This window comes from Haemaphysalis longicornis, unplaced genomic scaffold, assembly GCF_048455015.1.
Source record: "Haemaphysalis longicornis isolate Haplotype H1 unplaced genomic scaffold, Haemaphysalis longicornis Haplotype H1 scaffold_14, whole genome shotgun sequence".
NCBI lineage: Eukaryota > Metazoa > Arthropoda > Arachnida > Ixodida > Ixodidae > Haemaphysalis > Haemaphysalis longicornis.
In genome coordinates, this window is record NW_027526245.1 from 33,946,755 (window position 1) to 33,970,192 (window position 23,438).

General features: G+C 47.2%; 1 protein-coding gene across 1 annotated transcript in view; it reads right to left on the reverse strand.

Moving 5' to 3' along the window:
* The window catches only part of LOC144164837 (uncharacterized), a 103,727-nt gene that overhangs the window by 12,778 nt on the left and 67,511 nt on the right, over positions 1-23,438 (reverse strand). Inside the window, exons 5-6 of the mRNA XM_077695095.1 lie at positions 13,003-13,326; positions 2,045-2,248 (exon numbers count right to left, since the gene is read on the reverse strand). Coding sequence (XP_077551221.1) covers positions 2,045-2,248; positions 13,003-13,326 — 528 coding nt within the window. The remainder of the gene's footprint in view (positions 1-2,044; positions 2,249-13,002; positions 13,327-23,438) is intronic.

Genomic DNA, 23,438 nt, shown 5'->3' on the forward strand with positions numbered 1-23,438 from the left:
GTGGTTGGAAAGCAAAGCTGTAAACGACACTCGTAACAATTGCCCATGCGACGTCACTTGAATTCACATACGTGGCTCTAAAAAGAATGAAACCAGAGATTCTGCCAGCCATCACCTTGGAATTCGCAGGGGGCGGCGTCCCGAGCGCAGCAGCAGCGTCGGCCACGGCCGGGCTGTGCGGCGGACGACGCCGCCGCTGTAGCCCGGCGGACGAGTCGGAAGTGAGAGAAAACTGAGAGGATAGTCTTTCGAAGGGTGAGACAGCGGAACCTAGACACCCTGACGTGCGGGCTACATCCCCGCGCGACACCAGCGCAGACAGCGAAACAACCCGGCATGCGAGCTTAGTGATTCCCATTTATACTGTTTTAAACTAGTTAGTTTAGTAATTTTGAGAATAGTGAGAAAGCTAAGGTAACTTTCATAATCTCTATTTATCAGAACCAGTTGCTCCTTACGCCTTTTGTAATACCTGCTAAAACGCAACCCAATTGGCATTCGCCATTGTAGAAAACGGAGTCCCAGTAGGGGCCAGCAGTGCGCAAAAGGTGGCGTTTATCTAGCAGCCAGATGTTTGTATGTGGTGTCTACATTTTGTTTTCCCGCCTTGAAAACCAATCCTTAACGTATCTGTGCCGTCGACCGCTTAATTCCGTCGGGTCCGGGTTACCCAGGAGGTGCTCTTGAACAAGTTAATCAAGAGGTGCAAAGGAAGCGCACAATGAACGCGAAGCTGTGCTAAAACCGGTCCGAAACAACCGTCGCTCAAGGAGACGACAAAGCCAACGTAATGGTCCCGCCGATGCGGCCGCCGGCTCCAGCGCATAGGGAACCCTGGGTCCTAGCGGCGTATCGCCGCGCCATCTGCACTGTGATCTGTGAGTGAAAACCGCCCACCCCCTCCCAGCTGCGTTGAAAGTTTCTTGTCCCGCACGCCACGAAAGAACCGTTGGCTGGTAGAGGTAGAAAGCTGCGCTTTAAAAACTCTGTCGGGATACATATATGCCTGCTACAGTGACCCTGAACAATGAACCACGCTGCAGCAGCTGCGAACATGAGCTTCACGAGTTAACTAGGCTGAAAAATATCTATCCCGAGTTTCTTCCGAGTTATCGTGTCAATCACACAATCAGCCCATTAGTGGGCGGAGCGTAGCGACCCCACCCAACCGTGGCTGCCATGACGTCCACTTCGTCGGTGGGGTAGCATGGCAGCCATGAAGTCACTTGCATTTGATGCTCCGGTAACAAAGCTTAGCATCAAACAATGGACGAACGAAGTCCCCAGGGCGCCACCAGTCGAATGCTGCAACAGTCGCGGGGGGGTCCCGTCCGAACGCGGAGTTAGCTCCAGTCCTAACGATAGGAGCGGCCAAGACAAGATTTTCCCACGGCAGCCGTATTCATACACAGCAAAAACACAAGCGACGACAGATGACACGCCTTCAACTTCTAAAACGGACTCGCAAAATGTTGAAACACGCTTTGATACGCTCCACTGGGGCGATATCTCATACTACGCCCGCCGTGCGTACGTAAACAGCAATCACGTTTGACAGTCGGGTGAAGGGCGCGTTCCTTTTGCTACAGTGAACTGCTTCGCTTACTTGGGCTGGGCTTGCGCTGAGCTGCACTGGAGCCAAGGTAAAACCACGTAGGAAACACATTTCAGTGGAAGAACAGAACACCGAAAAAATCGGAGCCGCCCCGCGCCGCTTTTAGAGGGCGGAGCTTTATTAAAAGAAGGATGGGGCAAGGCCGGAGTTTTAAAAGGAATAGGTATGTTATCTACCTTACGCGACGGAGTGCAATCGCAACTCCATTATAGATGGCGCTGCACGCGGATGTACGCGCAAGCCGTGCTTTTTCAACGTGAGCGGCCTGAACTGGGCGCGCTGATAATGCCAAGCGTGCACCGCGTGATTTGCCGGTGTCGCTTGAGGTTTACCGGATGCTGTACTATCACTGCTTTGTTAACCCGAGCAAGTGGAAACTCGGAAGCGAGCAATCTCGGGCCTTCTAGAATAGAGCCCCAAGCGACGCACCTCGAATTGCGTGCCAGCAGTCCGGGACGCCAGGGCGCACTCTGGGTGATTTGGAAAGCGCGCGATGCTGATACCTCGACGGCCGCCGCACAGGATTGCGTAGCGCATCTTTTCCGGCTGCTGCGTCACTCCAGCCCATTGGGCTTCGCCTGTGGCCGGAGCGTAGATCTGCACAGAGGCCGCCGTGAAACTGTCGGCTCCAACCTGGAACGAAAAAAATTCCCCCGCATTTCCCCGAGGGGGAGAATGTGAAAGTGCGAATGCACGGTTGTCGGCCCGCTTGCGGCGCTTGCGCTCGGCCCCCGCAAACCACCGCCTCGCCGCCTTCTCTTCCATCTCTTCCATCGGGTTTGTAGTATCACGTGTACACCACGCAGTTATCAAGCCGCTATAACGCCGCTGAGTCGCCAACGCACGCCGCTGACGACGTAGTTTGAATGCGTTAAAGATATAAGGCGCGTCACTAACACTGATATCAGCGTCGCGTCCGTGGATTGGTCGGTAGAGCGTCGCGCTGCGGCCGCAAAGTCCTCGGATCGAAGCCTGGCGCCGGATGCTGTTTCTTTTTTAAATATAGAGGAGCACTGCGGACGCCGCCGCCGGCGGCGGTGGATGGTTTGGGGTCGCTTATAAAGTGCATTCGCACTTAAAATTTGTTAGGCGCAGACCACGGAGCGAGATAAACAGGAGCGCCGACTTCGCTCTCTCCTGCGGGCTCTTAATGTCCACCACTCGCGGAGCGCAATTTAGATGGCGCAGCGAATGGTCCGGCGGCTAAGCGGCCGGCGTTCCCCGTGCGCCGGCGGGCGCGTTGGCAGAACGCATTCCGTCGGCTTTTGTCGTCTGCTTCGGCGACGGTAGCTTTGGGCACGGAGTGCTTTGGGACTGCGTTGGGGCCGCTTCGCGTTCATTGCGCTCCTCCTTCGTACGGCTTGATTAACTTGTTCGACAGCACTTTCTGGGTAACCCGAACCCGAAGGAATTCAGTGGTCGTACGGCACGGCAAAGATGCGTTAAGGATTTGTTTGCATGGCGGGAAAACAAAATGTAGAGCGCACATATAGACATATGGCTGCTATACAAACACTAACTTTTGCGCAGTGCTTGCCGAAAAAGTGACTCCGTTTTGTAAATTTGTGAACACCAGTTCGGCTGTGTTTTAACAGGTTTTACAAAAGGCGAAAGGAGCAACTGGTTCTGATCACTAGCGATTATAAAAGTTGCCTCAGCTTTCTCGCCGTTCTCCAACTTACGTCCAAAACAGAGTGTGCCTAAAACACGGACCGGCACTCACACGCTCATCAGAAAATAACAGAAACGCGATAACATGAGCCGCTACTGCCCGCGACGTAGCAATCTGCTCAAGATCGAGGCCCTGACTGTGCGGTCTTTTCACAGGCCTTCATTTCGCGATATTTGAATTCGTCCGGATCCTATATCTCTGTGGTGATGACTCGCCAAAAGAAAAGGTTTGACGAGCCGGTTGTTTTGCTGGTCAGCTGCTTAAAGAAAAAAAAAAAACGCCGGGAACCCTCGTAGGCCCAAAATTGCAGCCATACAAATCGCAGCATTTTATTTGTAGTCCACGGCGTTATCGACGAGATAACACGACCGTAGAGCGACAGTGAACATCGGGCGGTAAGTTGCGGTATGAGCTACAATGAAGGTTGCGTTTGATATTCTTGGGTGCCTTATCAAGATGACAGTGTTTTTGTACACTTATTAAAACAGGGCAGCCGTCCAATTCAGTCATTGGCACAGAAATGTGTGTCTCATTGCCGTTTGCCGATGGAGACTCCGGGCGACCCTTGTAAGCATTGTTCGTGCGCAGAAGCGGCATAAATAATTAAGCAGGCGGCTGGAGAGCGGGCCAACAACAGAGGGTAATTTCTGCGCTGCATCGGTTTGTCGTAAGCAGAATCACGCTAGACTGCATGCTGTGGCGTTTCATATTACTCTTGCTCATTCTTTGGTGATTCTAAAGTCGTCGTCGTTCAGTTGCGTCTTACATCTGCTGGGATAGTACAATATTTTTAGCGGGTCTTCATAATGTCAGAATAAACGCCCCCCGATAGGGAATAAGCGATGGCCATGTATGCGGTGGTGTGCGATTATCTGCGCCGTCTATTCCGGCTGCGCACGGGTGTTTAAATTCCGCGCGTGCAGGCATTCCTCCTGCATAGTAGGACAGGCATACGACAGACGTCGTTGCGAAAGAAACGACGCCTCTGGGGAGAGCGAAGAAGGGAAGAGCCATGTATGTACAGAGGCACAGCGACGAGAGGGCAAACGAAGGAGGAAGAGAGCAAAGGGAAAGCTTGGCGGCCGGCGGCGCGTGGACATTATCGGCCCGAGCAAAAGAATTTTTCGGGGCCAAAGTCGGCACTCCTCTTGATATCTTGCTCCGTGGCGCAGAATTTCATGGCCGTGGGGTAAGCCTTTTAAAGCCTTTGTTGTCGCTTCTAGTGGAACTAAAACTTTGCACCTTCATCCTGATGCCGCTGGACTCCGGATTCCCGCACAGAGGAGAACAGTCCCGATAAATCATCGCCTGGTGAAACTAGGGCTCATCTCCCTACGGCGGACAGTCACATTACGGCTGTACTTCGGGATGTGACAGAGTCTCATTACGGAGAAGAGTTGCATTACAGCGGACACGTGGTGATACTGCGGGCGGGAGACTGTTTAAGTATGGCTAAATGTGCATTACTGTGGAATGTGCACTAGGGCTTAATAGGCATTTGGGAAAAAGTTAACATTGCCGGGCCACGTCCTATGTTAAGCTGGAGCATTACCCCAAAATTATCTAAATGTTGCAGAATATTTATTAGTCTGTATCCCTAAACGAAAATCTTTCTAACACAACGGAGCCCAGCGGTACCAAAACTGCTGCTTACACGCGCAATCGTCTGCCAGAATAGAAGAGAATACTTGCAACTTGCCAAGTAGTATCCAAATTTCGCGCGACCGGCCACTTCTAATGTGGCACAAACAGACTCATTGGCTCCGCAATAGCCCGCCGCCCACGGGACTAGGTTTTCTCTAACCGTGCCAAATTTTATGAGGCTGCACATTTTAAAAAGCTGTACAAGTTTACGGATACAAACGCCCTTTCTCAGTCGCACAACTCAAGAACGAACGTTTGGTGCAAAACGAGTTAATTCTTGATCTAGGCAACTCGGTTGCAGCCAAATAACTTAATATTTTCAGGTGGAATACTTACCAGCAGTAAAATGTCATAGCTGCTTACTAGGTTAGAAATGATGTTCCCGCACACTTTCGCAATGACGCCTGTTTTAGCATTTCATAATTGTGTATTAAAGTACATACCCCATGTACCGGAGAGAAGGAAATTTATTGCACAAAGTCGTTTGGTTTTAAATAAAACGAATTAGTAATCACTCATAGGCGCCAGACTGGCTGCGTGTCAAGACGTTAAGCTGTGAAACGCAAAGCCGTTGGTTACACGCCCTACTGCGGTGGTTGTGCGGCTTTTGTAGGACGCAAAAAAAATAATCGTGACTATATGAGACTCTGCGCGGGCCAAAAATCGGCTTGTGTGGTCACAAGAACCCCGCCTTGTGAAGCCCCTTTACTTACTCAGGCAACTTAACTAGGCGACGTAACAATGTATTTGACATCCCGTGAACAAGTCTCGCAGTGATCCCTCTTCATTTTGTATAGGCTCTGGAACCAGAACCGCACCGTTATTTTGAGCGGAACTGAACTCAACCACCATTTTTAAAAGCACGCTAAACGGAAACCGGCACTGATGCGGAAAAAAATGTCTTCGTGAACCGAAAAGCAGTGCTAAAATAGTGAACCTCTTTGCTGATAATGCCAGACATTTGCCCCGAAAGCGAATAAACGGATTCAAAGCATATAGGACGAATTAAGTGCGCAAAGAATTTCTTGTTTCGTGAATGTGTGTAACCCAATGAAGCCGAAGCAGTTTTGCCACCACACGAATCGTTCGGCCCTCCGTTCTTTTTGCGTGATGGCAGCATCTGTTGCAATGCAACGATGAGTTCAGTCGAGGAAGAACCAAAAAATACTGTCGAGTACTTGCATTGTTAGCTTGACCCCTCTGCTGACCATGGCCATTGTGAAAGTGGGACCAAACCTTTGCGTGTGGACCGTTCACCTTCTTGATATTCGCCGCAGTAGGAACTATATGTTCTTACTTAAGTACATACAGTTTTTTGTTTTCTGAACTGATGTCTCGAAGTTTGTTAGTATTGTTGTGAACTTGACGGGATAAGGGGTTACTGACATGAATACACGGTTTTTCGTCTCCTTTATCGGGCCGCACTGACTCCAAAACACTGCTTTCACTACCGAAGATCGGTTGCAGGATCGCCAGTAACGGCGGAAGCCAGTTATTTTTATATTTTAATTGGTGAACGCATGGGCCTAGAGTGCGTAGCGGTTTAATTGCGTTTATTCTTTTTGTTTACATTCATAGGGCAAGCTCTTAGGAGCTACCAAAAGAGGTTAGAGTTCCGTTACATAGTGGCATCACCTCACTACGGCGGACAGTCGCATTTCGGTGGAATGTGTGTTACGGATGGACGCTCCATACCCCTGAAAATCTCATTACCCCCAAAGATGCGTGATGTCTGAATGTCGCAACACGGCGGAAAATCTCACTACGGCGACAAGTGCATATGGACGAGTTTTGCAACTGCGATGAGTCTCATTACGATTAAGTGTTGCATTACGGTGGGACGTCGCGATATGCAGGGCGGGAGATTCTTTCATTGCGGCTGAATATGCACTGTGGCTGAAGAGCCCTGCGATAAAAGGGTATTAATGACGGTCCACTTGTTGTGTCGAACTAGAACATTTCGCGAGAGTCAATTACAAGTTCCCAGAAAGTCGGGATAAATGGAACTGGTGTTTTTCAAGAGGCGACCTCTTGTTTGTCCGGAGCACTCTAAAACTGAAAGTTTGAACTGAACTTTTTGTTTACCACAAGCTTGTCTGGTGTTCTTTATTCATGCCGAATTTGATAATGGTGGGGAATTTTAAAAGTGCGCATATTTCGCCTCGATTCAGGGACACAGCGTGCTTTCTGATACGCAAAGCTCCATAACAAGCGCTTTCTTGCAAAAAGTCGTCGCAACTTACACTCTATAAATTCGCGCGCAACCAAATTACATAACATTTTGGTACTAAAATGTCAATTGTCAAGTCATATTTACGGAGTTTGCGTGTCAGAATTACATTGACTAACAACTCAAAAATGACGTTCTTTTAGCATTTCAAATAATTGTGCGGTACTTTTATCAAATGTTGGCTAAGTACAGTAAATGAGCTGGCAAAAGTGGTATCGCACAAATTTGTTTGGTTTGAAATCAGGCCACTTAACGATCACTCTATACCCACCGGAGTGGCTCTGTGTCTAAGGAGGTAGGCTACGAAACACGCAATCATTCGTGAGGTTGCCTGCTGCGGCAGCTATTTCTTCAAAGTGGACAAAAAAAGATCTATTTTGTGATGGCGCGAAGTTTAAATAGGTGTGGGAACGTGTTTGTAAAAGGCTGAGGTTATGGGTGAGTATCCTCCCGCCCAGCGGTCCACAATGTAAGCCGGACTGAAGATGCTAATGTGGCGAAGGCAGCATATTTCTAGTTCCTGGTCTTGCCGCCGTGGCCGCTCATTCAATCATCGCTCCATCTACCACGGTTCGCGCCTGTGGTCCTGCGCCCAGGAACAGTTTTGGTGGTGAAGCGGTGTGTTCGTCCCCATCCTGGCCTTCAGCTTCGCATCGCCTCGGCCCTGAAGTGACTGTGGTGGGGATGTTGGCCGTGTCGGGCCGTCCCAGCCCTACCGCAAGCAGAACGACCACAATATTCCACGACCCGTGACCTGAGAAGACGAGATGAACCAGACCAGCTGACGCAGAACGAGACCAGCCGCGATCAGTTTGCCGTTAGTCCCCCTCCCTTCCGTTCGGCGCGGCTCCAAGCGCTTGAGCATCTCTTCTTGGCCTTAGCGAGCACCGCTGTTCCGAGGCCATTGCTCACCCAGATCATCTTCGTCCGCGGCGGCGAGGTCCATCTCCGTGGTAAGCATGAATAAAAGGGGCGCGCAACAATAATGTAATCCTATGATCCTGGTAGCGCGCGCAGATTGCAAGGGTGACCAAGAGAAATGTCGCATTATCGCACTTTCGGCAGCCTGCAGGTGACATAAAAAATAATCTAAAAGGGTGGCATGTTGGGCTAGTTGGTGGTTTTCAGATGCAAGGGAAGGAACAGCGCACCCAAAGCCCCTCTAGTGAACTGTAATAATGCATCATATTCTACCAATGAAACCGATTTAAACTGCGGTCGTAAACTGAATTCCAGAGATCGAAGCTTCCTCATTTTCCGCTATGCCTGTGTTGTTGGAGGTTCAAAATCATACTCGGGAAAGGTCGAGCTTGGTACAAGCCATGGCGAACAAGTTTATTGTCATTATTTCATCCGTTGTGAGATTAGCGAGTGGTCGCCGCTTTTTCGACGTAGTAGTGGAAGTCTATTGCCGCTTTTGCAATACAATGCAATACATTGAACGTTGAGGATTTGAACTACAGCATACAACTCTTTTGTGGGCCTTTCATGCGCATATACCGCGCAAAAAAGGCACGATGCGCGTACACAAAGTCCATTCCGCCGCTACCGCTCAGCGCAGCATCCACACTAGCAGCGCGACGCTGCCGCCACCTATATTTCGATCTAGCGGCGAATAGGGTCGCCGGACGGCGGCGCCAGTAGTGTGTGACCAAATAGGACGAATATCCAGAGTACGCCAGGGACCACAGCTAGGGATTAAATTGTGGACGTGGAAACTCCGATGGTACAGCCCGAGGTCTCACTGGCAACGTCGGCTGGTACGTCAGGGAGGGGTCCTGCAATGGTCTCGCCGCGATGTCGCCGTATGTGATGGGTGCAGCAATCGGCACGTATTGCAGAGAAGGCGGAAGTGCTTCGGCAACTTGATCTCGGGTCGCATTCCCGAGAGTAGGTGCTAGCGTTGACATAGGCTTTGCCGTGACTGGTACAAGGGACAACTGACGGCCCCCTCCTCCCGAACGAAGCCTTCAATCTTCGGAAGCACCAAAGGGTCGGTGTGAGTCGCCGACAAACTCCACACACAGTCATCCCGTGCAAGAGATGGTCGAATGAGATCCCGTTGTTTCGGTAAATCATCGAAGCTTAGGCACAACTTAATGACTTCTGTGCTTGTGCGTAAATACCTGGACCATTTGGAAGGCGTCATCTTCAATTCCTTTCGGGATGTGCTTGATCTTATCAGCTTCTTGCATACAGGGGTCGACGCGCCTACACAGGTCGACGACGCCTTCAATGTAGCTTGTGAAGTTTTCACCGACCTGCTGGTTTCTAAGCGCAAGCGCTGGTCCGCTCGAAGCTTGCGCACGGCTGGGAGGCCGAAAACCACAACGAGTTGGCCCTTGAACTCAGTCCATGTCTTGATATTACGCTCGTTATTCCGGTACCAAAGTTCGGCGACGCCGGTCAGGGAGAAGATAACGTTAATTAGTTTGAGGACGTCGTCCCACCGGTTGTATGGGCTCACCCGTCCATATGATGCAAGCCACTCTTCCGAGTCATTTTCATCGGCGCCGTTGAAGTCCGGCAGGTCTCGCTGTCGCACGGCACCGGAGCGCATCACAGGCGGAAGCGAGGGCGCCGCGCTCTGCTGGCTTCGCTAGTCACCACTTCGGGTGGTTTTTGGCTCCGCAGTTGCAGGACTGGATCGCTACCCCGGCTCCTCCACCACTTAAAATAAGGTTTATTGAGAAAGGTTGCTGTGCAGGTGAAAGGTAAGGAGGATATGCTCCGAGCACAGTCGGCGCCGGAAGAAGCAGTCAGTAGGAGGGAACCCCGTTGCTCTAGGCGATAAAGGTGCGGTTTCCACGTTCCGCTTCTGCTGCTGCTCATGATATGCTGCCGCTTATCACCCGCAGGAGATTGGTGATGGTCCTTATGCTTAAACAAATAGGAAGGCTCGTTAAGAGTGTAGGCACGACCTCTTACCGAGCCTTCCTATTTGTTTGTAGGGTTGGCGTCACTGAAACATATGTGCGGCTGCGACCGCTTCCTGTAAACTATTTCCGTAATGTCAGTGACCATTGGAATGCTGTGCGCCCAGTGATTGTGTGGGATCCTTTCTGTTACTGCTTTGCGCTTTCCTTTCTTGAGCAGAGTGGCGCCCTTCTGAAGCGAGCGGTCCCTGTCACTCTTTCTACAAGCTGACGAATGATAGAGGACAGCGTTTTGAAAGATTTGTGTACTCTTCTCTTTCCTATGCATGTTTAGGTTTGTTTTTGTCTTCTTTTTTTCCCTCTCAATTTCTCTTTTTTGTTAACCTTTACCTCAACTCGCCGAGAGGGTGTGTTTGTTGTTGCTTTTCTCCCCAAATCCCCCCTCTCCCCCTCTCCCCCCCTCTCTCTCTCTCTCTCTCTCTCTTTTTTCGGCGTCGTTGGACGACGAGCCTATAAATACGTGCAGAGAAATACCAAATGTTGTCTTGATAAAGGTCGGCATCCGACCGAAACGTCGACCAATAAACAGTTTTGTTAGAAGCTATACCCATTTTATACTACATATATATATATATATATATATATATATATATATATATATATATATATATATATATATATATATATATCAGACAGAAAATAAGGGTTGGCAGTCACGAATACCTCGGAAAGCAAAGGGGAGGTTGTAGTGGGTCATAGGAAGCGATGAAGAATTTTTTTAGTCAAAGAAAGTGGTGAAAAAACGCCAGCCGGATGGGATCCGAACCCACGACCTCCAGAATACCGGTCTGGTGCGATAACCACTACGCTACCGGCGGGGCTGTTTCCCCACCACTTTCTCGGGTATTTATGTTAAGGTATTTTTGTTTTCTGCACTTGGGGGTGGTAGCCAGCGCCACTCGGACTAGTCGGGGTGAAGGGGACCTCCTTTTTAACCCCCGGGCAGTGACTCGAGTGTCTACGACATGTCGAGAGTGGTCAACCAGCGTTGAACCCTCTTAAGCTACCTTTGGCACCAAGACTTCCCTCGCTAACAGAGGCCCTCGCTAAGCATGTAGCGAATCAGAAAATGGGAAATGAGGGGCTCGGTGAAATAAGACAGAAAATAAGGGTTGGCAGTCATGAAAACCTCGGAAAGCAAAGGGAAGTTTGTGGTGGGTCATAGGAAGCAATGAAGAATTTTTTGAGTGAGAAAGAAAGTGGTGAAATATATATATATATATATATATATATATATATATATATATATATATATATATATATATATATATATATATATATATATATATATATATATATATATATATATATATATATAGGTTAAAACTTGGGTGCACACACTTGGAAAACACTGAACAAGGGTTTTAGTGTTCCCAACAGTTGCGAAAGGAGATCCTTTCTTCTTCAGGGGTTATTTTATATATATATATATATATAGGAGAAGAAAAACTTCGAACAAGGTAAAAGCACGATTGTGGCCTACGTTTCAGCAAAGAGAACTTGCTTTCTCAGAGAACTTGCTTTCCTCAGGAAAGCAAGTTCTCTTTGCTGAAACGTAGGCGACAATCGTGCTTTTACCTTGTTCGAAGTTTTTCTTCTCTTGTGTTCTCTACCATCTTCAAAGTTCTACTACTCCCTATATATATATATATATATATATATATATATATATATATATATATTGAAGCATGGTTTATTGGACCACTAACGAGCAGTTAGAGCTACGTTGAAGCCGAGCTTCTTCGTGCTAAGCAAGCTAACTCCCACGCAATACTCGATTGGCCCGTGGGCCAAGTGGCTCTTCTGCCTTCTCGTCGCCGGGCGTGTACCAAGCCGAATACCCCGAACGGGGAATTGTCGTTGTATGAACGACTGTGCCAATTACTGATATCGCGACCATAATAAACGCTACAATATATATATATATATATATATATATATATATATATATATATATATATATATATATATATATATATATATATATATATATATATATGTATGTATATATATATATATATATATATGTATGTATATATATATATATATATATATATATATGCATGGCGTGTGTGTCCGTGTAGGGTGTAGGGACAGTATCACCGGAGATGAGACTAACTGTCCCTACACATTTAAACGGTATTTGTCCAGAGTTGCCGTCGTCGTTGCCTGGCCGGAAGCAGAGCATGGGATGCGAGTAAAGGAGAGCGTTGAGGCCTAACCTAACAGCGTGACGCCAGAGGAAAGGTCAGCGGGAGCGCACATGGAGCGAAGGAAGATAAGGGAGTCAGGGGATTGAAATTCTATAGCCGGGGCGAACGACCCTGTATCTCGTGCGCTGGCGCAGCCGCGCGCCTTATGTCACGATGTCGCTCGGGCTGCCGCGCGAGGGCCGGCGCTCGATCCAGCGTTGACGATGAAGCTGCTGGTACAAACTTAATGAGAAAATGAAACAAGTGTGGAGAGCTCTGTCGCCAAGAGCTGTAAAGAGCAAATGGAAATAAAGCAAAGAAATCTGAAAGATTGTTCCTGCTATTTCTTTTCCTCGTAGCACAGGCGCACTAGGGAGATCAGCCCGAAGTCGGGAGCTTCAGGAGCTAATGCACTGACTTATGTTTGACCGCGATGAAAATTTGCAAGGGAGGAAGACGAACGAGGGGGAACATATGCATGCGCAGCCAACTGCGCTCGTTTGAGTCCACTGAACAGTCAACTAAGGTTCTCAAGTTTGTGATTTGGTGAGCCCTTTTAGACTTGAGTAGCACGATAGGCATCTTCCCGTGGGGGTAGTCACTCCGCATTTTTATGGTATAAATGGACTGCGCTGTACCTTTTCGACTAAACCCAGGGCTGCCCGTGCAGTCTAGTCCACTCAACTTCGGAAAGACAACTATTGCGAGCTCACCGAGACGGAGTAGGCGAGTTTTTGCTGGTAGTCGGGCGGCAGAGAGCGCCGTATCTGGTGAAAGACGTGCGCAGCGTACACTCGGGCCCCGCTGCAGCCGATGAGTCCGCGCAGGCGCAGTGTGTGCGTCTTCACAACCGCGTACTCGCACACGGCCAGGGCGCGCACTAGGTCGTAGTGCTTCACGACGTCTGGATCCGGAGGCACCGCGAGAATCACCTTGAGTCCCAGCGCGGCCAGCTCATTGATGAAGGCGATCAGGTCGTCGGTGTCCGTTGGCTTACCACACGCGTCCCCCGGGTGATTCCAGTCCACGTACACGCCCTGCATCGGGTGGGCAGCTTTTCGCTCACGAGCACCTGTTTCCCACTCATTGGCCACGGCGAAGCGTCACTTAGCGCTATTCTCACCTTATAAGAGCTGTGCATGAGTACACGCGACTTAGGGGAGAAAATTTTGGCCTGTATGTTTGTATTTCTCTCCGTCCGTCCGTTTCTTGATTCAGCCTTCCGGCGAAAAGTTTAAAAGATTAGAATTCGTCAAGAAGTCTATACAGAAAGAACCGTCCAAGCTACTAAAACTGCAAGCGCAAGTCACACACGTCCCAATTATTTAGCGCGAAGGAACCCTAGGGTACATTCGAGGCAAGATGTAAAGAATTAAGGCGTAAGTACCGCGTTCTTTGAGTTACGAAAGCACCTTGGCTTGGATTTTACACTAGCAAGTGAGAAAGAAAGCACAGAGTGTCGAAACAGACGCAGAAAGCCTCCATTCCGTGCGTAACAAAGGCTGTCTCTTCTGCTGTTCTAGGCAGAAGAAGAGACAAATGTTTAAGTAAAAGATGGGTGCATTTCAACAGACGACGCGCAGGTAGTGCGAAAGTGGGATAATGTAATTGCATTGAACGAGCCTCCATTAGGTTTACTAGAGGACACAGAGGGGAGAAGAGAGAGAGTTGTGGGAGCGGGCGAGGAGTTACGGGGCAGGAGGGGGAACGGTCGTCGTCCTTCGACTATATTTGCAGTGAAGACAGCACGTACGAAGTCAATTCTTGTATAGCCTTTCGTCATGCAAAGCTTCCTTCATCTCATGAAACAAAGCCCTTCTTTCAGCAACAAAAAACTGTTGAGGAGGAACTCAGTCTGCTGCAAAAGTTTACAAATCTTGCACAGGGAATTAACCCATGCATTGTGCAGGAGAAGGGTGGCATGGTGGTACATGCTGCGTGCCTGGCTCCATGGGACAAATTTTATCCGATTGTGCCTACCTTTTTGGTGAAGTTACAGAACCGTGAACGCGACTATGTTCACACTCTTGGTTCGTAGTTGCGGTGGTCCTGACAAAGCTTAGGTTCATGTTGAGGGGCCGAGACGCCCTCTCATTCCTTATCTGAGGCAACAATGAGGCGTGAGTAAACAGGAGGCGGAGTGGCACCCAAAGGTTGCCGAAAAAATAGCAGGACCTCCCAAGCCGGAATTATGCAATGAATGCTCAAACCGCTCTGCCATACTCCAACACGATTGGACTCGGCTTCAATACTGCTAGGCATGCATTCCTGGGAAGGCACCTCTCCAGAAATCGCATGAGCAGACTGACACGGAAGAAGGCAGGCACTGGGTTTTATATTAGACCTCTCTAAAACTACATGCATGCTCCTTCCGCGCTATATAGCGTGAACGCTGAGGTTTGCTACAGTACTATATACAATACTAACTCTGCCTGGGAGACACTCCTCTGCTGGAATATATCATGTCTTTTATATAAGAACATGCATGCCGTAGTACCTTATAGCGAATGCCGCCGTAAGCACCAGAGCTACAACAGGCGTGCGTTGGAGTCGGCTCCACTACTAAACACAAATAAATATCTGGGAAGACGTTTCTTCGGGGGTAGTGTAAGAGCTCTGAAGTAGTATGATGGCCCGGTGCCTGTTTAAAACATCTTCGTAAGACCCCGTGTGTCCCGAAGAAGTCCTGTACACCGAGCGCCTTTAAAGCAGGCTTCACTGCTATGCTCAAATGTATTACTGTGGAGTAATTTTTCCGGGAGAAACACAGGGAGCATGCGGGCCCCGCATCTTTCTATTAACAGCGCTGTCTTTCGCGGAGGGAGCGTGACGCAGTGCTACAAGCGCAAATACTCGTTTCGCCTACACTCTAAACTTTTTTTCCTCCCATATACTCCCTAGAGTTTCTTTTTCGCCTGTACTCTAGTGGTCCTCCTTGTAGGAGTTTTTTTACTACATGGAACAGGGAGGTTTTGTTTACCTCCTCAAAATAGGGCGTTTTTAGGTTATAGAAAGGAGGTATTTAGGGAGTGTTAAAAAATGTTCGGGAAAATTTAAGGAGGTCAAAATGGAGTATTGTTTACTTCCTGAAGGGCGTTTTTAAGTGATGTTTATGAAATTTTTAGGCGGTTGAATAGGAGCCTATTATGGCTCCCTTTGGAAGTACTTATGTTAGTTTAGGGGCGTTTTTAGGAGGTTCAAGGGAAGCATTTACTTCTTTTGGATAGAGTTTGACGAAAGCTTGGGTAATTTTTTAGGCCTTCCGAAAGGAGGTTTTCAAGGCCACTAGGGAGAATTTCTAGTTCCCTGCGGGAGTACTGATTTCACACGGTTTTTCTCGATTTCAGGTTTATTTCAAACGAACTTTCGCAGACAAGTTTACATGGTACATGGTGTACACAAGGAGGTTCCGAAATAAATACTTATGGAGACCTCATATCGGAAATCACAAATTGTACATTGCTAAATAACACGCCAGTTAGGAACTGAAGACAGCAATACGATGCTAGTTGAACAAACCGTAAAAACAATATTACTACAAGAACTGGAAATACGCGAAAAACAAAGTTAGGCACAAACACAACCGCATGGTAAGTGAAATCATTATAGAATACTATCGGATCGAGAACGCGTCAGTACTTATCAGAACTTATCAGTACGCATCAGCGCTCAGTACACAGTGAAAAAAAATGGTTGCAGTGGTTTACAACAACAACAAAATTCAGTAGGTGGTGAAATGAGCGAGAGCTGTGTGCTAGTTGAACAAATTGTAGAAACAATAATAATACAAGAACTAGAAATACTTGAAAAACAGATAGGTACAAACACAACCGCATGGTAAGTGAAATCATTATATAATACTAGAGGATCGAGAACGCGTCAGTATTTATCAGAACTTATCAGTACGCATTAGTACTAAGTACACAAAGTGAAGAAAAAATGGTTGCAGTGGTTTGCAACAACAAAACAATTTTTCATTTCAATTTGTGGTGAAATGAGCGAGAGCTGTGCAACGATTTGATATTGAAAGGTAACAAGCATTTTGTAGGTGGTAAAGGCACAAGAGATAAATGATGTAGGAGACAGACTGCAGTGAGATGGTTATGGATAAATGAGTAATATAAAGAACGAAAAATATGCTGCGGAAAATAACAGTGCGTTTTGATAAAGACACAAATGCGCCAAGAAAAGTGACCGAGTCTGGCGGGTTAATTGCAATGATATAGAACAGAATGGGTGGCATCGAGACAGCTTCTTTAGAGTGAGAACAAAAAGCCAAGAAATTCGTGTTTTTCGGATAATTTTTAGTTGATTGATTTCGCACCAGTTGCCAAAATTATTTAGATAATTGTTTCAAGTTAAATTAGTTTGTTAATATTATTGCTTCACTGAAAGATAGCTGTATTATCAGCATACAGAACGGCCCATCAAATATCCCCTTTTCAGTAAAAAAAGAAAAAAAGAAAAGTCAGAAATATAATACGGAATTCTTTTTGACTACTATCCAATGATTACAGGATTGAAAACAAATATTAGTGAGTGATATTGATGCGATAAAAGTTAATTAGTTCTAAATCCTTCACACGTGGTTTGGTGCTGGCAAGGTCCAAAAAGGCATGTTCCACAAACGTTAGAGCTCTGTGTGCCTTCTTGGGATATTGAATGTTGAAAACCCAGAACGATACAAACAGACTACACAGTCCTCCCAGTAAAGATGATGCAGTCAAGACACGCTGGCCATCGATGTGGAGGCTAACTTCCCCGTTCACGGAATGCAGGCAGGGAGTCAAAAGAACATCTGCCTGAAAAAGCAAAAACGAAAAAAAATGCCCCACACGTAAAATTCAAAACAGACACTATGGTTAAATGAACTTAATATTTCGGTACAGTAATAAAATTGTAAGGCCAGGTTCCCTGCGAATTCCAGTACCTAAATTAGGAATGCAAAGGCTTCATAAAACCAAGTGCCAGTACATTAACCGTCGTGGATTTGGCAGCAATAAAAAGATACAAGCACAATAGCACAATACACTCGAGCACAACTTTAAATGACAGTGAAGAGAAAATGCAAGTCTCTGTAGGTTGATAGATTAGTTGTTTTTTTACTGAAAAACACTTTGGTATTGCATGATTTTGTTAACTGCTGTCTCTTGCTTTAAGATACCAGCTTGCATCTATTCAAGTGAATGGGCACACAGTTAAAGATGCAAACCCTTACACTGCCTCTCCCCTACCATGGTAGCTCACTTTCATAGCAAAAGTGCAGCTTTTTCGAGCTGGACGGCTGTTGCAAGCCGTGGCAATAGTCACTTCTGCTGGAGGGGCCAACTTGGTTTCCGAATGCAGCCTTGCCTTGTACAGCACAGCCTATCCTGCCTTAAGATCTATGAAGTCATTCAACTCGATCATGTATCAGGATCTGCAGAAGAAAATCGTGTCAGCAAATAATGAATTCATGCCGGACAGGCACCCACTGTTTCAGTTATACTTGCAGATACCTCCACCTATTTCCCTCCTGGTGTTACATCCAAAGCTAATTTGTTACGGCTTGTCTCATCAAGTATGGTCATCTGTTATAACACAGCTAGGCATACAGGAAAGTCCTTCGCTGGGTCAGAAAACACTTTCTTTTTTTACAGTAGTGATAAACTAGGCGACTCAGTCATCCGTATTCTGACAACTTAATATTCTGTGTCACCGAGCTGACAAGCATGATTGGTGCATAAGGTCATTTGTAGCCGCAACCGTTACTACAGCCTTGTTAGCTAACGTAAACCTCGTTCATGGCACCAAATTACTTGTGATTGCATGGCAACCAAAAAAAAACAGCTGAAATGGAAACGCTATTCTCGCAAACTTACCAACGCTGCATGCCACACACACCTGCCTTAGTTAATTTACCGTGATTGTAGAAGTTTCCGTCACGCAAAACCACAGTGCACTTTTTGGAGCTGCAAGCTCCGTGTCGAAATTGTCTGTCAGATGACTGGAGTAATTTTTGTGTATGGTCTTACTATTGATTATGACAAAGTTATTACCAACAAAAGAAGAGTGTGTGCATTGTTCTTCTAAAAAATGATATCCTTTTTTATGCCCGGCAGACTTGTGTCTTGCTACAGCAAACTCGGTTCTCTTCCATAAGGGCATGAATTTGTGTTTTTAATTACGTGGCCTTAGCTGGCGACTGACGGGCCCCGATTGTATGCAGACCCCTCATTATCATCCGAAAGGGAATAAAAACATTTCGGTTTCGAACAACGTCGCCGTCGTGGTCCACACTATATGCATTTAATCGTTCGATAGGCTCATAGCATCTTTTACGCATGTCACCGTTTCCTTAATACGGTACGCTGTTAGATGTGAAGAGTCGACTCAAGCGAGCAAAAAACCTCACCGAATCTACAGGGCACAGTTTTCGAAGGGGGTGGCCGTCTGATCTGCGGCTTTCGCCGACCAGAGCGCTAAGAATGAGTCAGAGACTTGAACGAAAACAACACAAAGACTTATATTTGGACAGGCAAGCCATCAGGAGCGTCAACAAATAGATATTACAAAGTAGAGCAGTTAACTAAAAAGAACACGAGCAGTTCGATGCATATGAGAGACAGAGTCCCACAATATTCACCGACCGGGCCCGACGATGCACCGCTGTCGGAGGCGATTCGGCTACCTGAGTAACCGTCACCAGAGTCCATCAAGCATTGAAGGACTCTGCCGTCACGTTGCTTTGAAACGACTCCGCGCGCGACAAACGATTTCATCGCGAATGCCCTGTTACAAACCGGCCTACAAAAGAATGCGAATGCATACCCCAAAAGCCACAAACAAGTACAATAAAACGAGTTTGCGCTTTTTTCTTTGCCCGTGCGTGTACGTACTGCGTGCGGCACGGGTACTTCGCAGTTAACCCTATCAACGCATCGACTAATAACAGACCACTTACCAGCGAGCTGTCCACAGCTGTCGCCGTATCCAAATGCTGTTAGCGGCCGTTCCTCGTGTGACAGGGGCACATAAAAATCTTTCCACCAAATGGCACTACTAGTCCTTCTCAAATAAAAAAAAACGATGGCCCAAGGCGAGGCTGGAAGCTCCGGCCGCACCAAGTCACCGGCCGCGCTGCGTTGATAGCACGGAGGTTGTTTACATCCGGGCAGCAAGTCGTGCCGCCAGGGCAAGTTGAGTCGCTGCAGTCGGGTGCGTTGGCGCGCTGGCACGAGAATTTCAATCGTCTATATATGCGCAAGCAAGCGAAGAAGATGAGCATTGCAATTGTTTGCAACGGCGAGAACTGTCTCTTTGTTATCAGCAGAGTTTGACAACACCTATCGCCAAAATAAACAGATTGAAACAACACGGCCGCGCTGTGTGGCTGTGATCGCGCTGGCTGAAGCATCTATACGGGTATACGTACGGTATGGGGTTTGTAGCTGCATGCAACCGTCGCGTCCTGCTTACTCGTTCTAATTAGCATTAGGCCACGGTTGAAGTGCTGATACACGGAAACAACAGAAGACTAACATGGCGACCGCCCGCTTGAGATGATTATCCCAGAGGGGGAGTTTATTTTGGACGTGGTACTATACAAGGAACCGAACGCCATCTCACAAATGGTGTTAAGTGGTTCTAAATCCTCCCTTTTGCTACACGGATGGGCAACGGTACTACCATGGAGGTTCGTCCACATTTTTAGACCATGCCTAGGGAGTACATTTTTTGCTATAAGTACTTTTCAGGGCACATTACTTGATTAAAACTCCATTTCCGGCTAGTTTGCGTTTACAGTGTACGGCTCGCGTATTTCCAAACGGTTCGCTGAACAGAGCACCCACGTGACCTGTCTGTTCTCGCGATGCAGAAATGCAATTAAACGTCGCCATTGGCTGCGCCCCAAACCTAAAGCGACCTAAAACATACCTAATCACTATTATTAACAAAAACAAAACACATAAATTTGAGTATAGAAAAAATTGAATTTAGAAAAAAAGTTGAGCAATGAAAAAAAAAGCTAAGTGATTGACCGGCTGGGGCTCGAACCCAAGCTGTCGGCGCCAGTGCTCAGTACTCTACACCGAGGCCACAAAGCCTTTTTTTTTTCTTTATTGCCCATCTCGGACAGCAACACAAGGTACCAGGTAAAATGACAAAGAAAAAAATCACAGTAATGCCGCCATGCCCCCCAGGCCCGGTGTTGTCATTTAAAATTCCCTAAGCGTAGTCAGGGGTTCAATTTTAGATAACCACTCTGGCGGAGAGTTCTTCGCTCTCTGAACTTCAACAAACTGTGACACACTTTCCCTAAAATACTGTCTCGTTGGTCGCGCGTCGACATCGCAATGCAGCCAAGCCATGCGAGAACGCCAAATGCTGTGCAGACCTAACAACATGACACTGTCAAATTGTACACCATCCTCTCTATCAATGCACAAAAAACGAATACCGTGTGGATTAAGTGGAAAATCTTTCTGGAGTGACCGTTGGAAGACATCCCAAAGGAACACTGCGGCCCAACAATGAAGAAAAACATGCTCCACAGTTTCGGGTTGTTTGCAAATCGGTTTGCAGTCGGTTCCCCATGGAACCGAGAGCCCCCTTTCATTCATCCAAGTAGCGACTGAAAGTGTACCCGTGTGCAATTTAAAAAAGAAAGTATTTGCCCCAGGTGACACTTCCATTCGCTTGACTCTTTTTAACACATCTTGTCCTCGACCATTGCTGTACAGAGCTCTATACAGTGGCACTGGGAAGACTACGTCACATACATCCTTATATAATTTTTTCCTAGTTGCACTGGCCAGATATTCCATCGAAAAACGCGTTGATAAAAATCGGAATGACAAAACAATTTCTTTAAAATATCCATGGACACTACCTGGCATGCAACTTGAAGAAACCACAAATTCTGGCAAAGCACGCATTAACCGAACTTGGATTACAGTGCGTAGAAAAGGGTCCTGTACATCGCGTAGAAATAAAAATCGATTTACGAGTTGCCGTACAAACAGATGAGTCAGTCCTAATCCGCCTTCACGGATTCGCCGAAACAAATTCGTCCTACTGCTCCTTTCCCACGTGGACCCCCACACAAAAACAGCAAATACGCGATGCAGTTTCTGGACATTCAAACGCGAACAATGCAGCACTTGCATAACGAACCAAAGCTTTGCCACGAAGAAAAGATTACAAGTCGTGGCTCTCGCGAACGCTGACAGCCCAGTTGCTTTCATTTTTTCCGCTTTCTCTTTCAGTGATTGCACCTGCCCCCGCCAGTAGGGCTCACTGTCGCGATAGTATTCCACAGGGGTTCCCAAGTACTTTACTGGGGTGGTTACCCAAGCTACATTAGCAAAGATCGCTGGCGTTGACATCCATTCACCGTGCCAAAACCCAAGGCATTTTCCCCAATTTACCAGACTCCCCGTGACCTCCCCAAAATGCTTCACTGTTTCCACGGCGAACATCACGCTTTCTTTGTTCGAGCAAACAACGGCAATGTCGTCAGCATAGGCGAGAAGTTTGACTTCTGTCTCCTGTAATTTAAATCCGCTTATTTTAGCATTATGAATGATGCTGAGGCACAGCGCTTCTATGTATACACAAAACAATAAAGGACTTAGGGGGCAACCCTGGCGCACCGAATGCTGCACCTCGATGACCGCTCCCAATTCCTTATTCACTATCAACCGTGTAGTGCCGTTCCGGTACGCCATCGCCACTCCCCGTACAATGACAGAACCAAGGTTGATGTGCTCTAAAACATAAAACAGGATCTTGTGGGAGACGCAGTCAAAGGCTTTCTCCAGGTCGAGCTGGAGAATCGCCACGCCCGAGCCCATTGCATCGCAACATTCCAGTACGCTCCTCGCCTTGTGGATATTCGTAAATATGTTACGACCCCTGATGCCACACGTCTGACGTGGACCTACAATTTTCTGGATTACCATTTGTAACCTTTTCCCCAGAACCTTCATAAAAATTTTGTAATCAACGTTTGTCAGCGAGATTGGTCGGTATGCTTTAACATCCCTTAATTTTTGCATGTCGTCTGTTTTCGGAATTAGTATTGTATGGGAGGTAGAAAAAGATGGAGGAAGCGCTTCAATTTCGTAGCCTTGATTGTACATGTCGGCAAGAACAGGAGATATCAAAGATTTCAGATGTTTATAGAACGCCGCACTAAGCCCGTCAGGACCCGGTGACTTGCCCGGATTCAGGGTTTCGATGGCACACTTAACTTCCTCGGCCGAGAAGGTTTGTTCGAGCCATTCCTTTCTTTCGTCATCCAAGCGTGGCAACGCACCGATAAAATCTCGCTTGTATTTTTCTATGTCGGTTTCTCTGCACGCGAACAGTGCCTTATAGTAATCGAAAAATGCGCGCTCCACTTCCTCTTTTTCCGAAGTTACATAACCGTTGACTTCTATTTATTTAATCATATTCCGCCGGGCTTGCGTCTTTTCTATTCCTAACGCCCGTTTTGTGGGTGCCTCCCCGAACGTCCAATGTTCCGCCCTCGCCCGTACTAGCGCTCCGCGATAGCGGTCTTGGCCAATGACTTCGAGTTTGTGCTTAATCTGCCCTATGTCGCCTTTGAACATTCTTGGATTTTTGTTCTCCAACGCAATCAACTTTTGTAGGTTTACTCGCAAAAGGTTTTCTTTTCTATTTTCCTCATATTTTATACAGCTAGACCTTTCTATGGCTTTTATTTTAACGTCTTGCTTATACAGCTCCCACTTCTCCCCGATTTTACCGTTGTGGCCTTCAGCTATTTCCGTAATTTTTTCTACTACAAAACCCATGAACATTTCGTCATGTAACAGCTTTTCATTCAGTTTCCACAGATCCCACGAGAAAGGGGTGTCCTGTTCTTTCCTACCCAGTCTGCATTTAACCAAACAGTGGTCCGAGAAAGAAATCGGCTGTACATCATAGCCATGACATTGTTGGATTAAATTTAGCGAAAAATAAAACCTATCTAGCCGTGCGTGGCTGCACCCCTGAAAATGTGTGAATCTCACGTCTCGTACCCTCAAGGCATTCCCCGACATCAATCAAGCCGAATTCGTCTACTATCTCAGCTAGCAGACTAGTGCTAGCGTCTCTGAAGGTGGTTTCGCTTACTTTATCACGGCTCGACAGTACACAG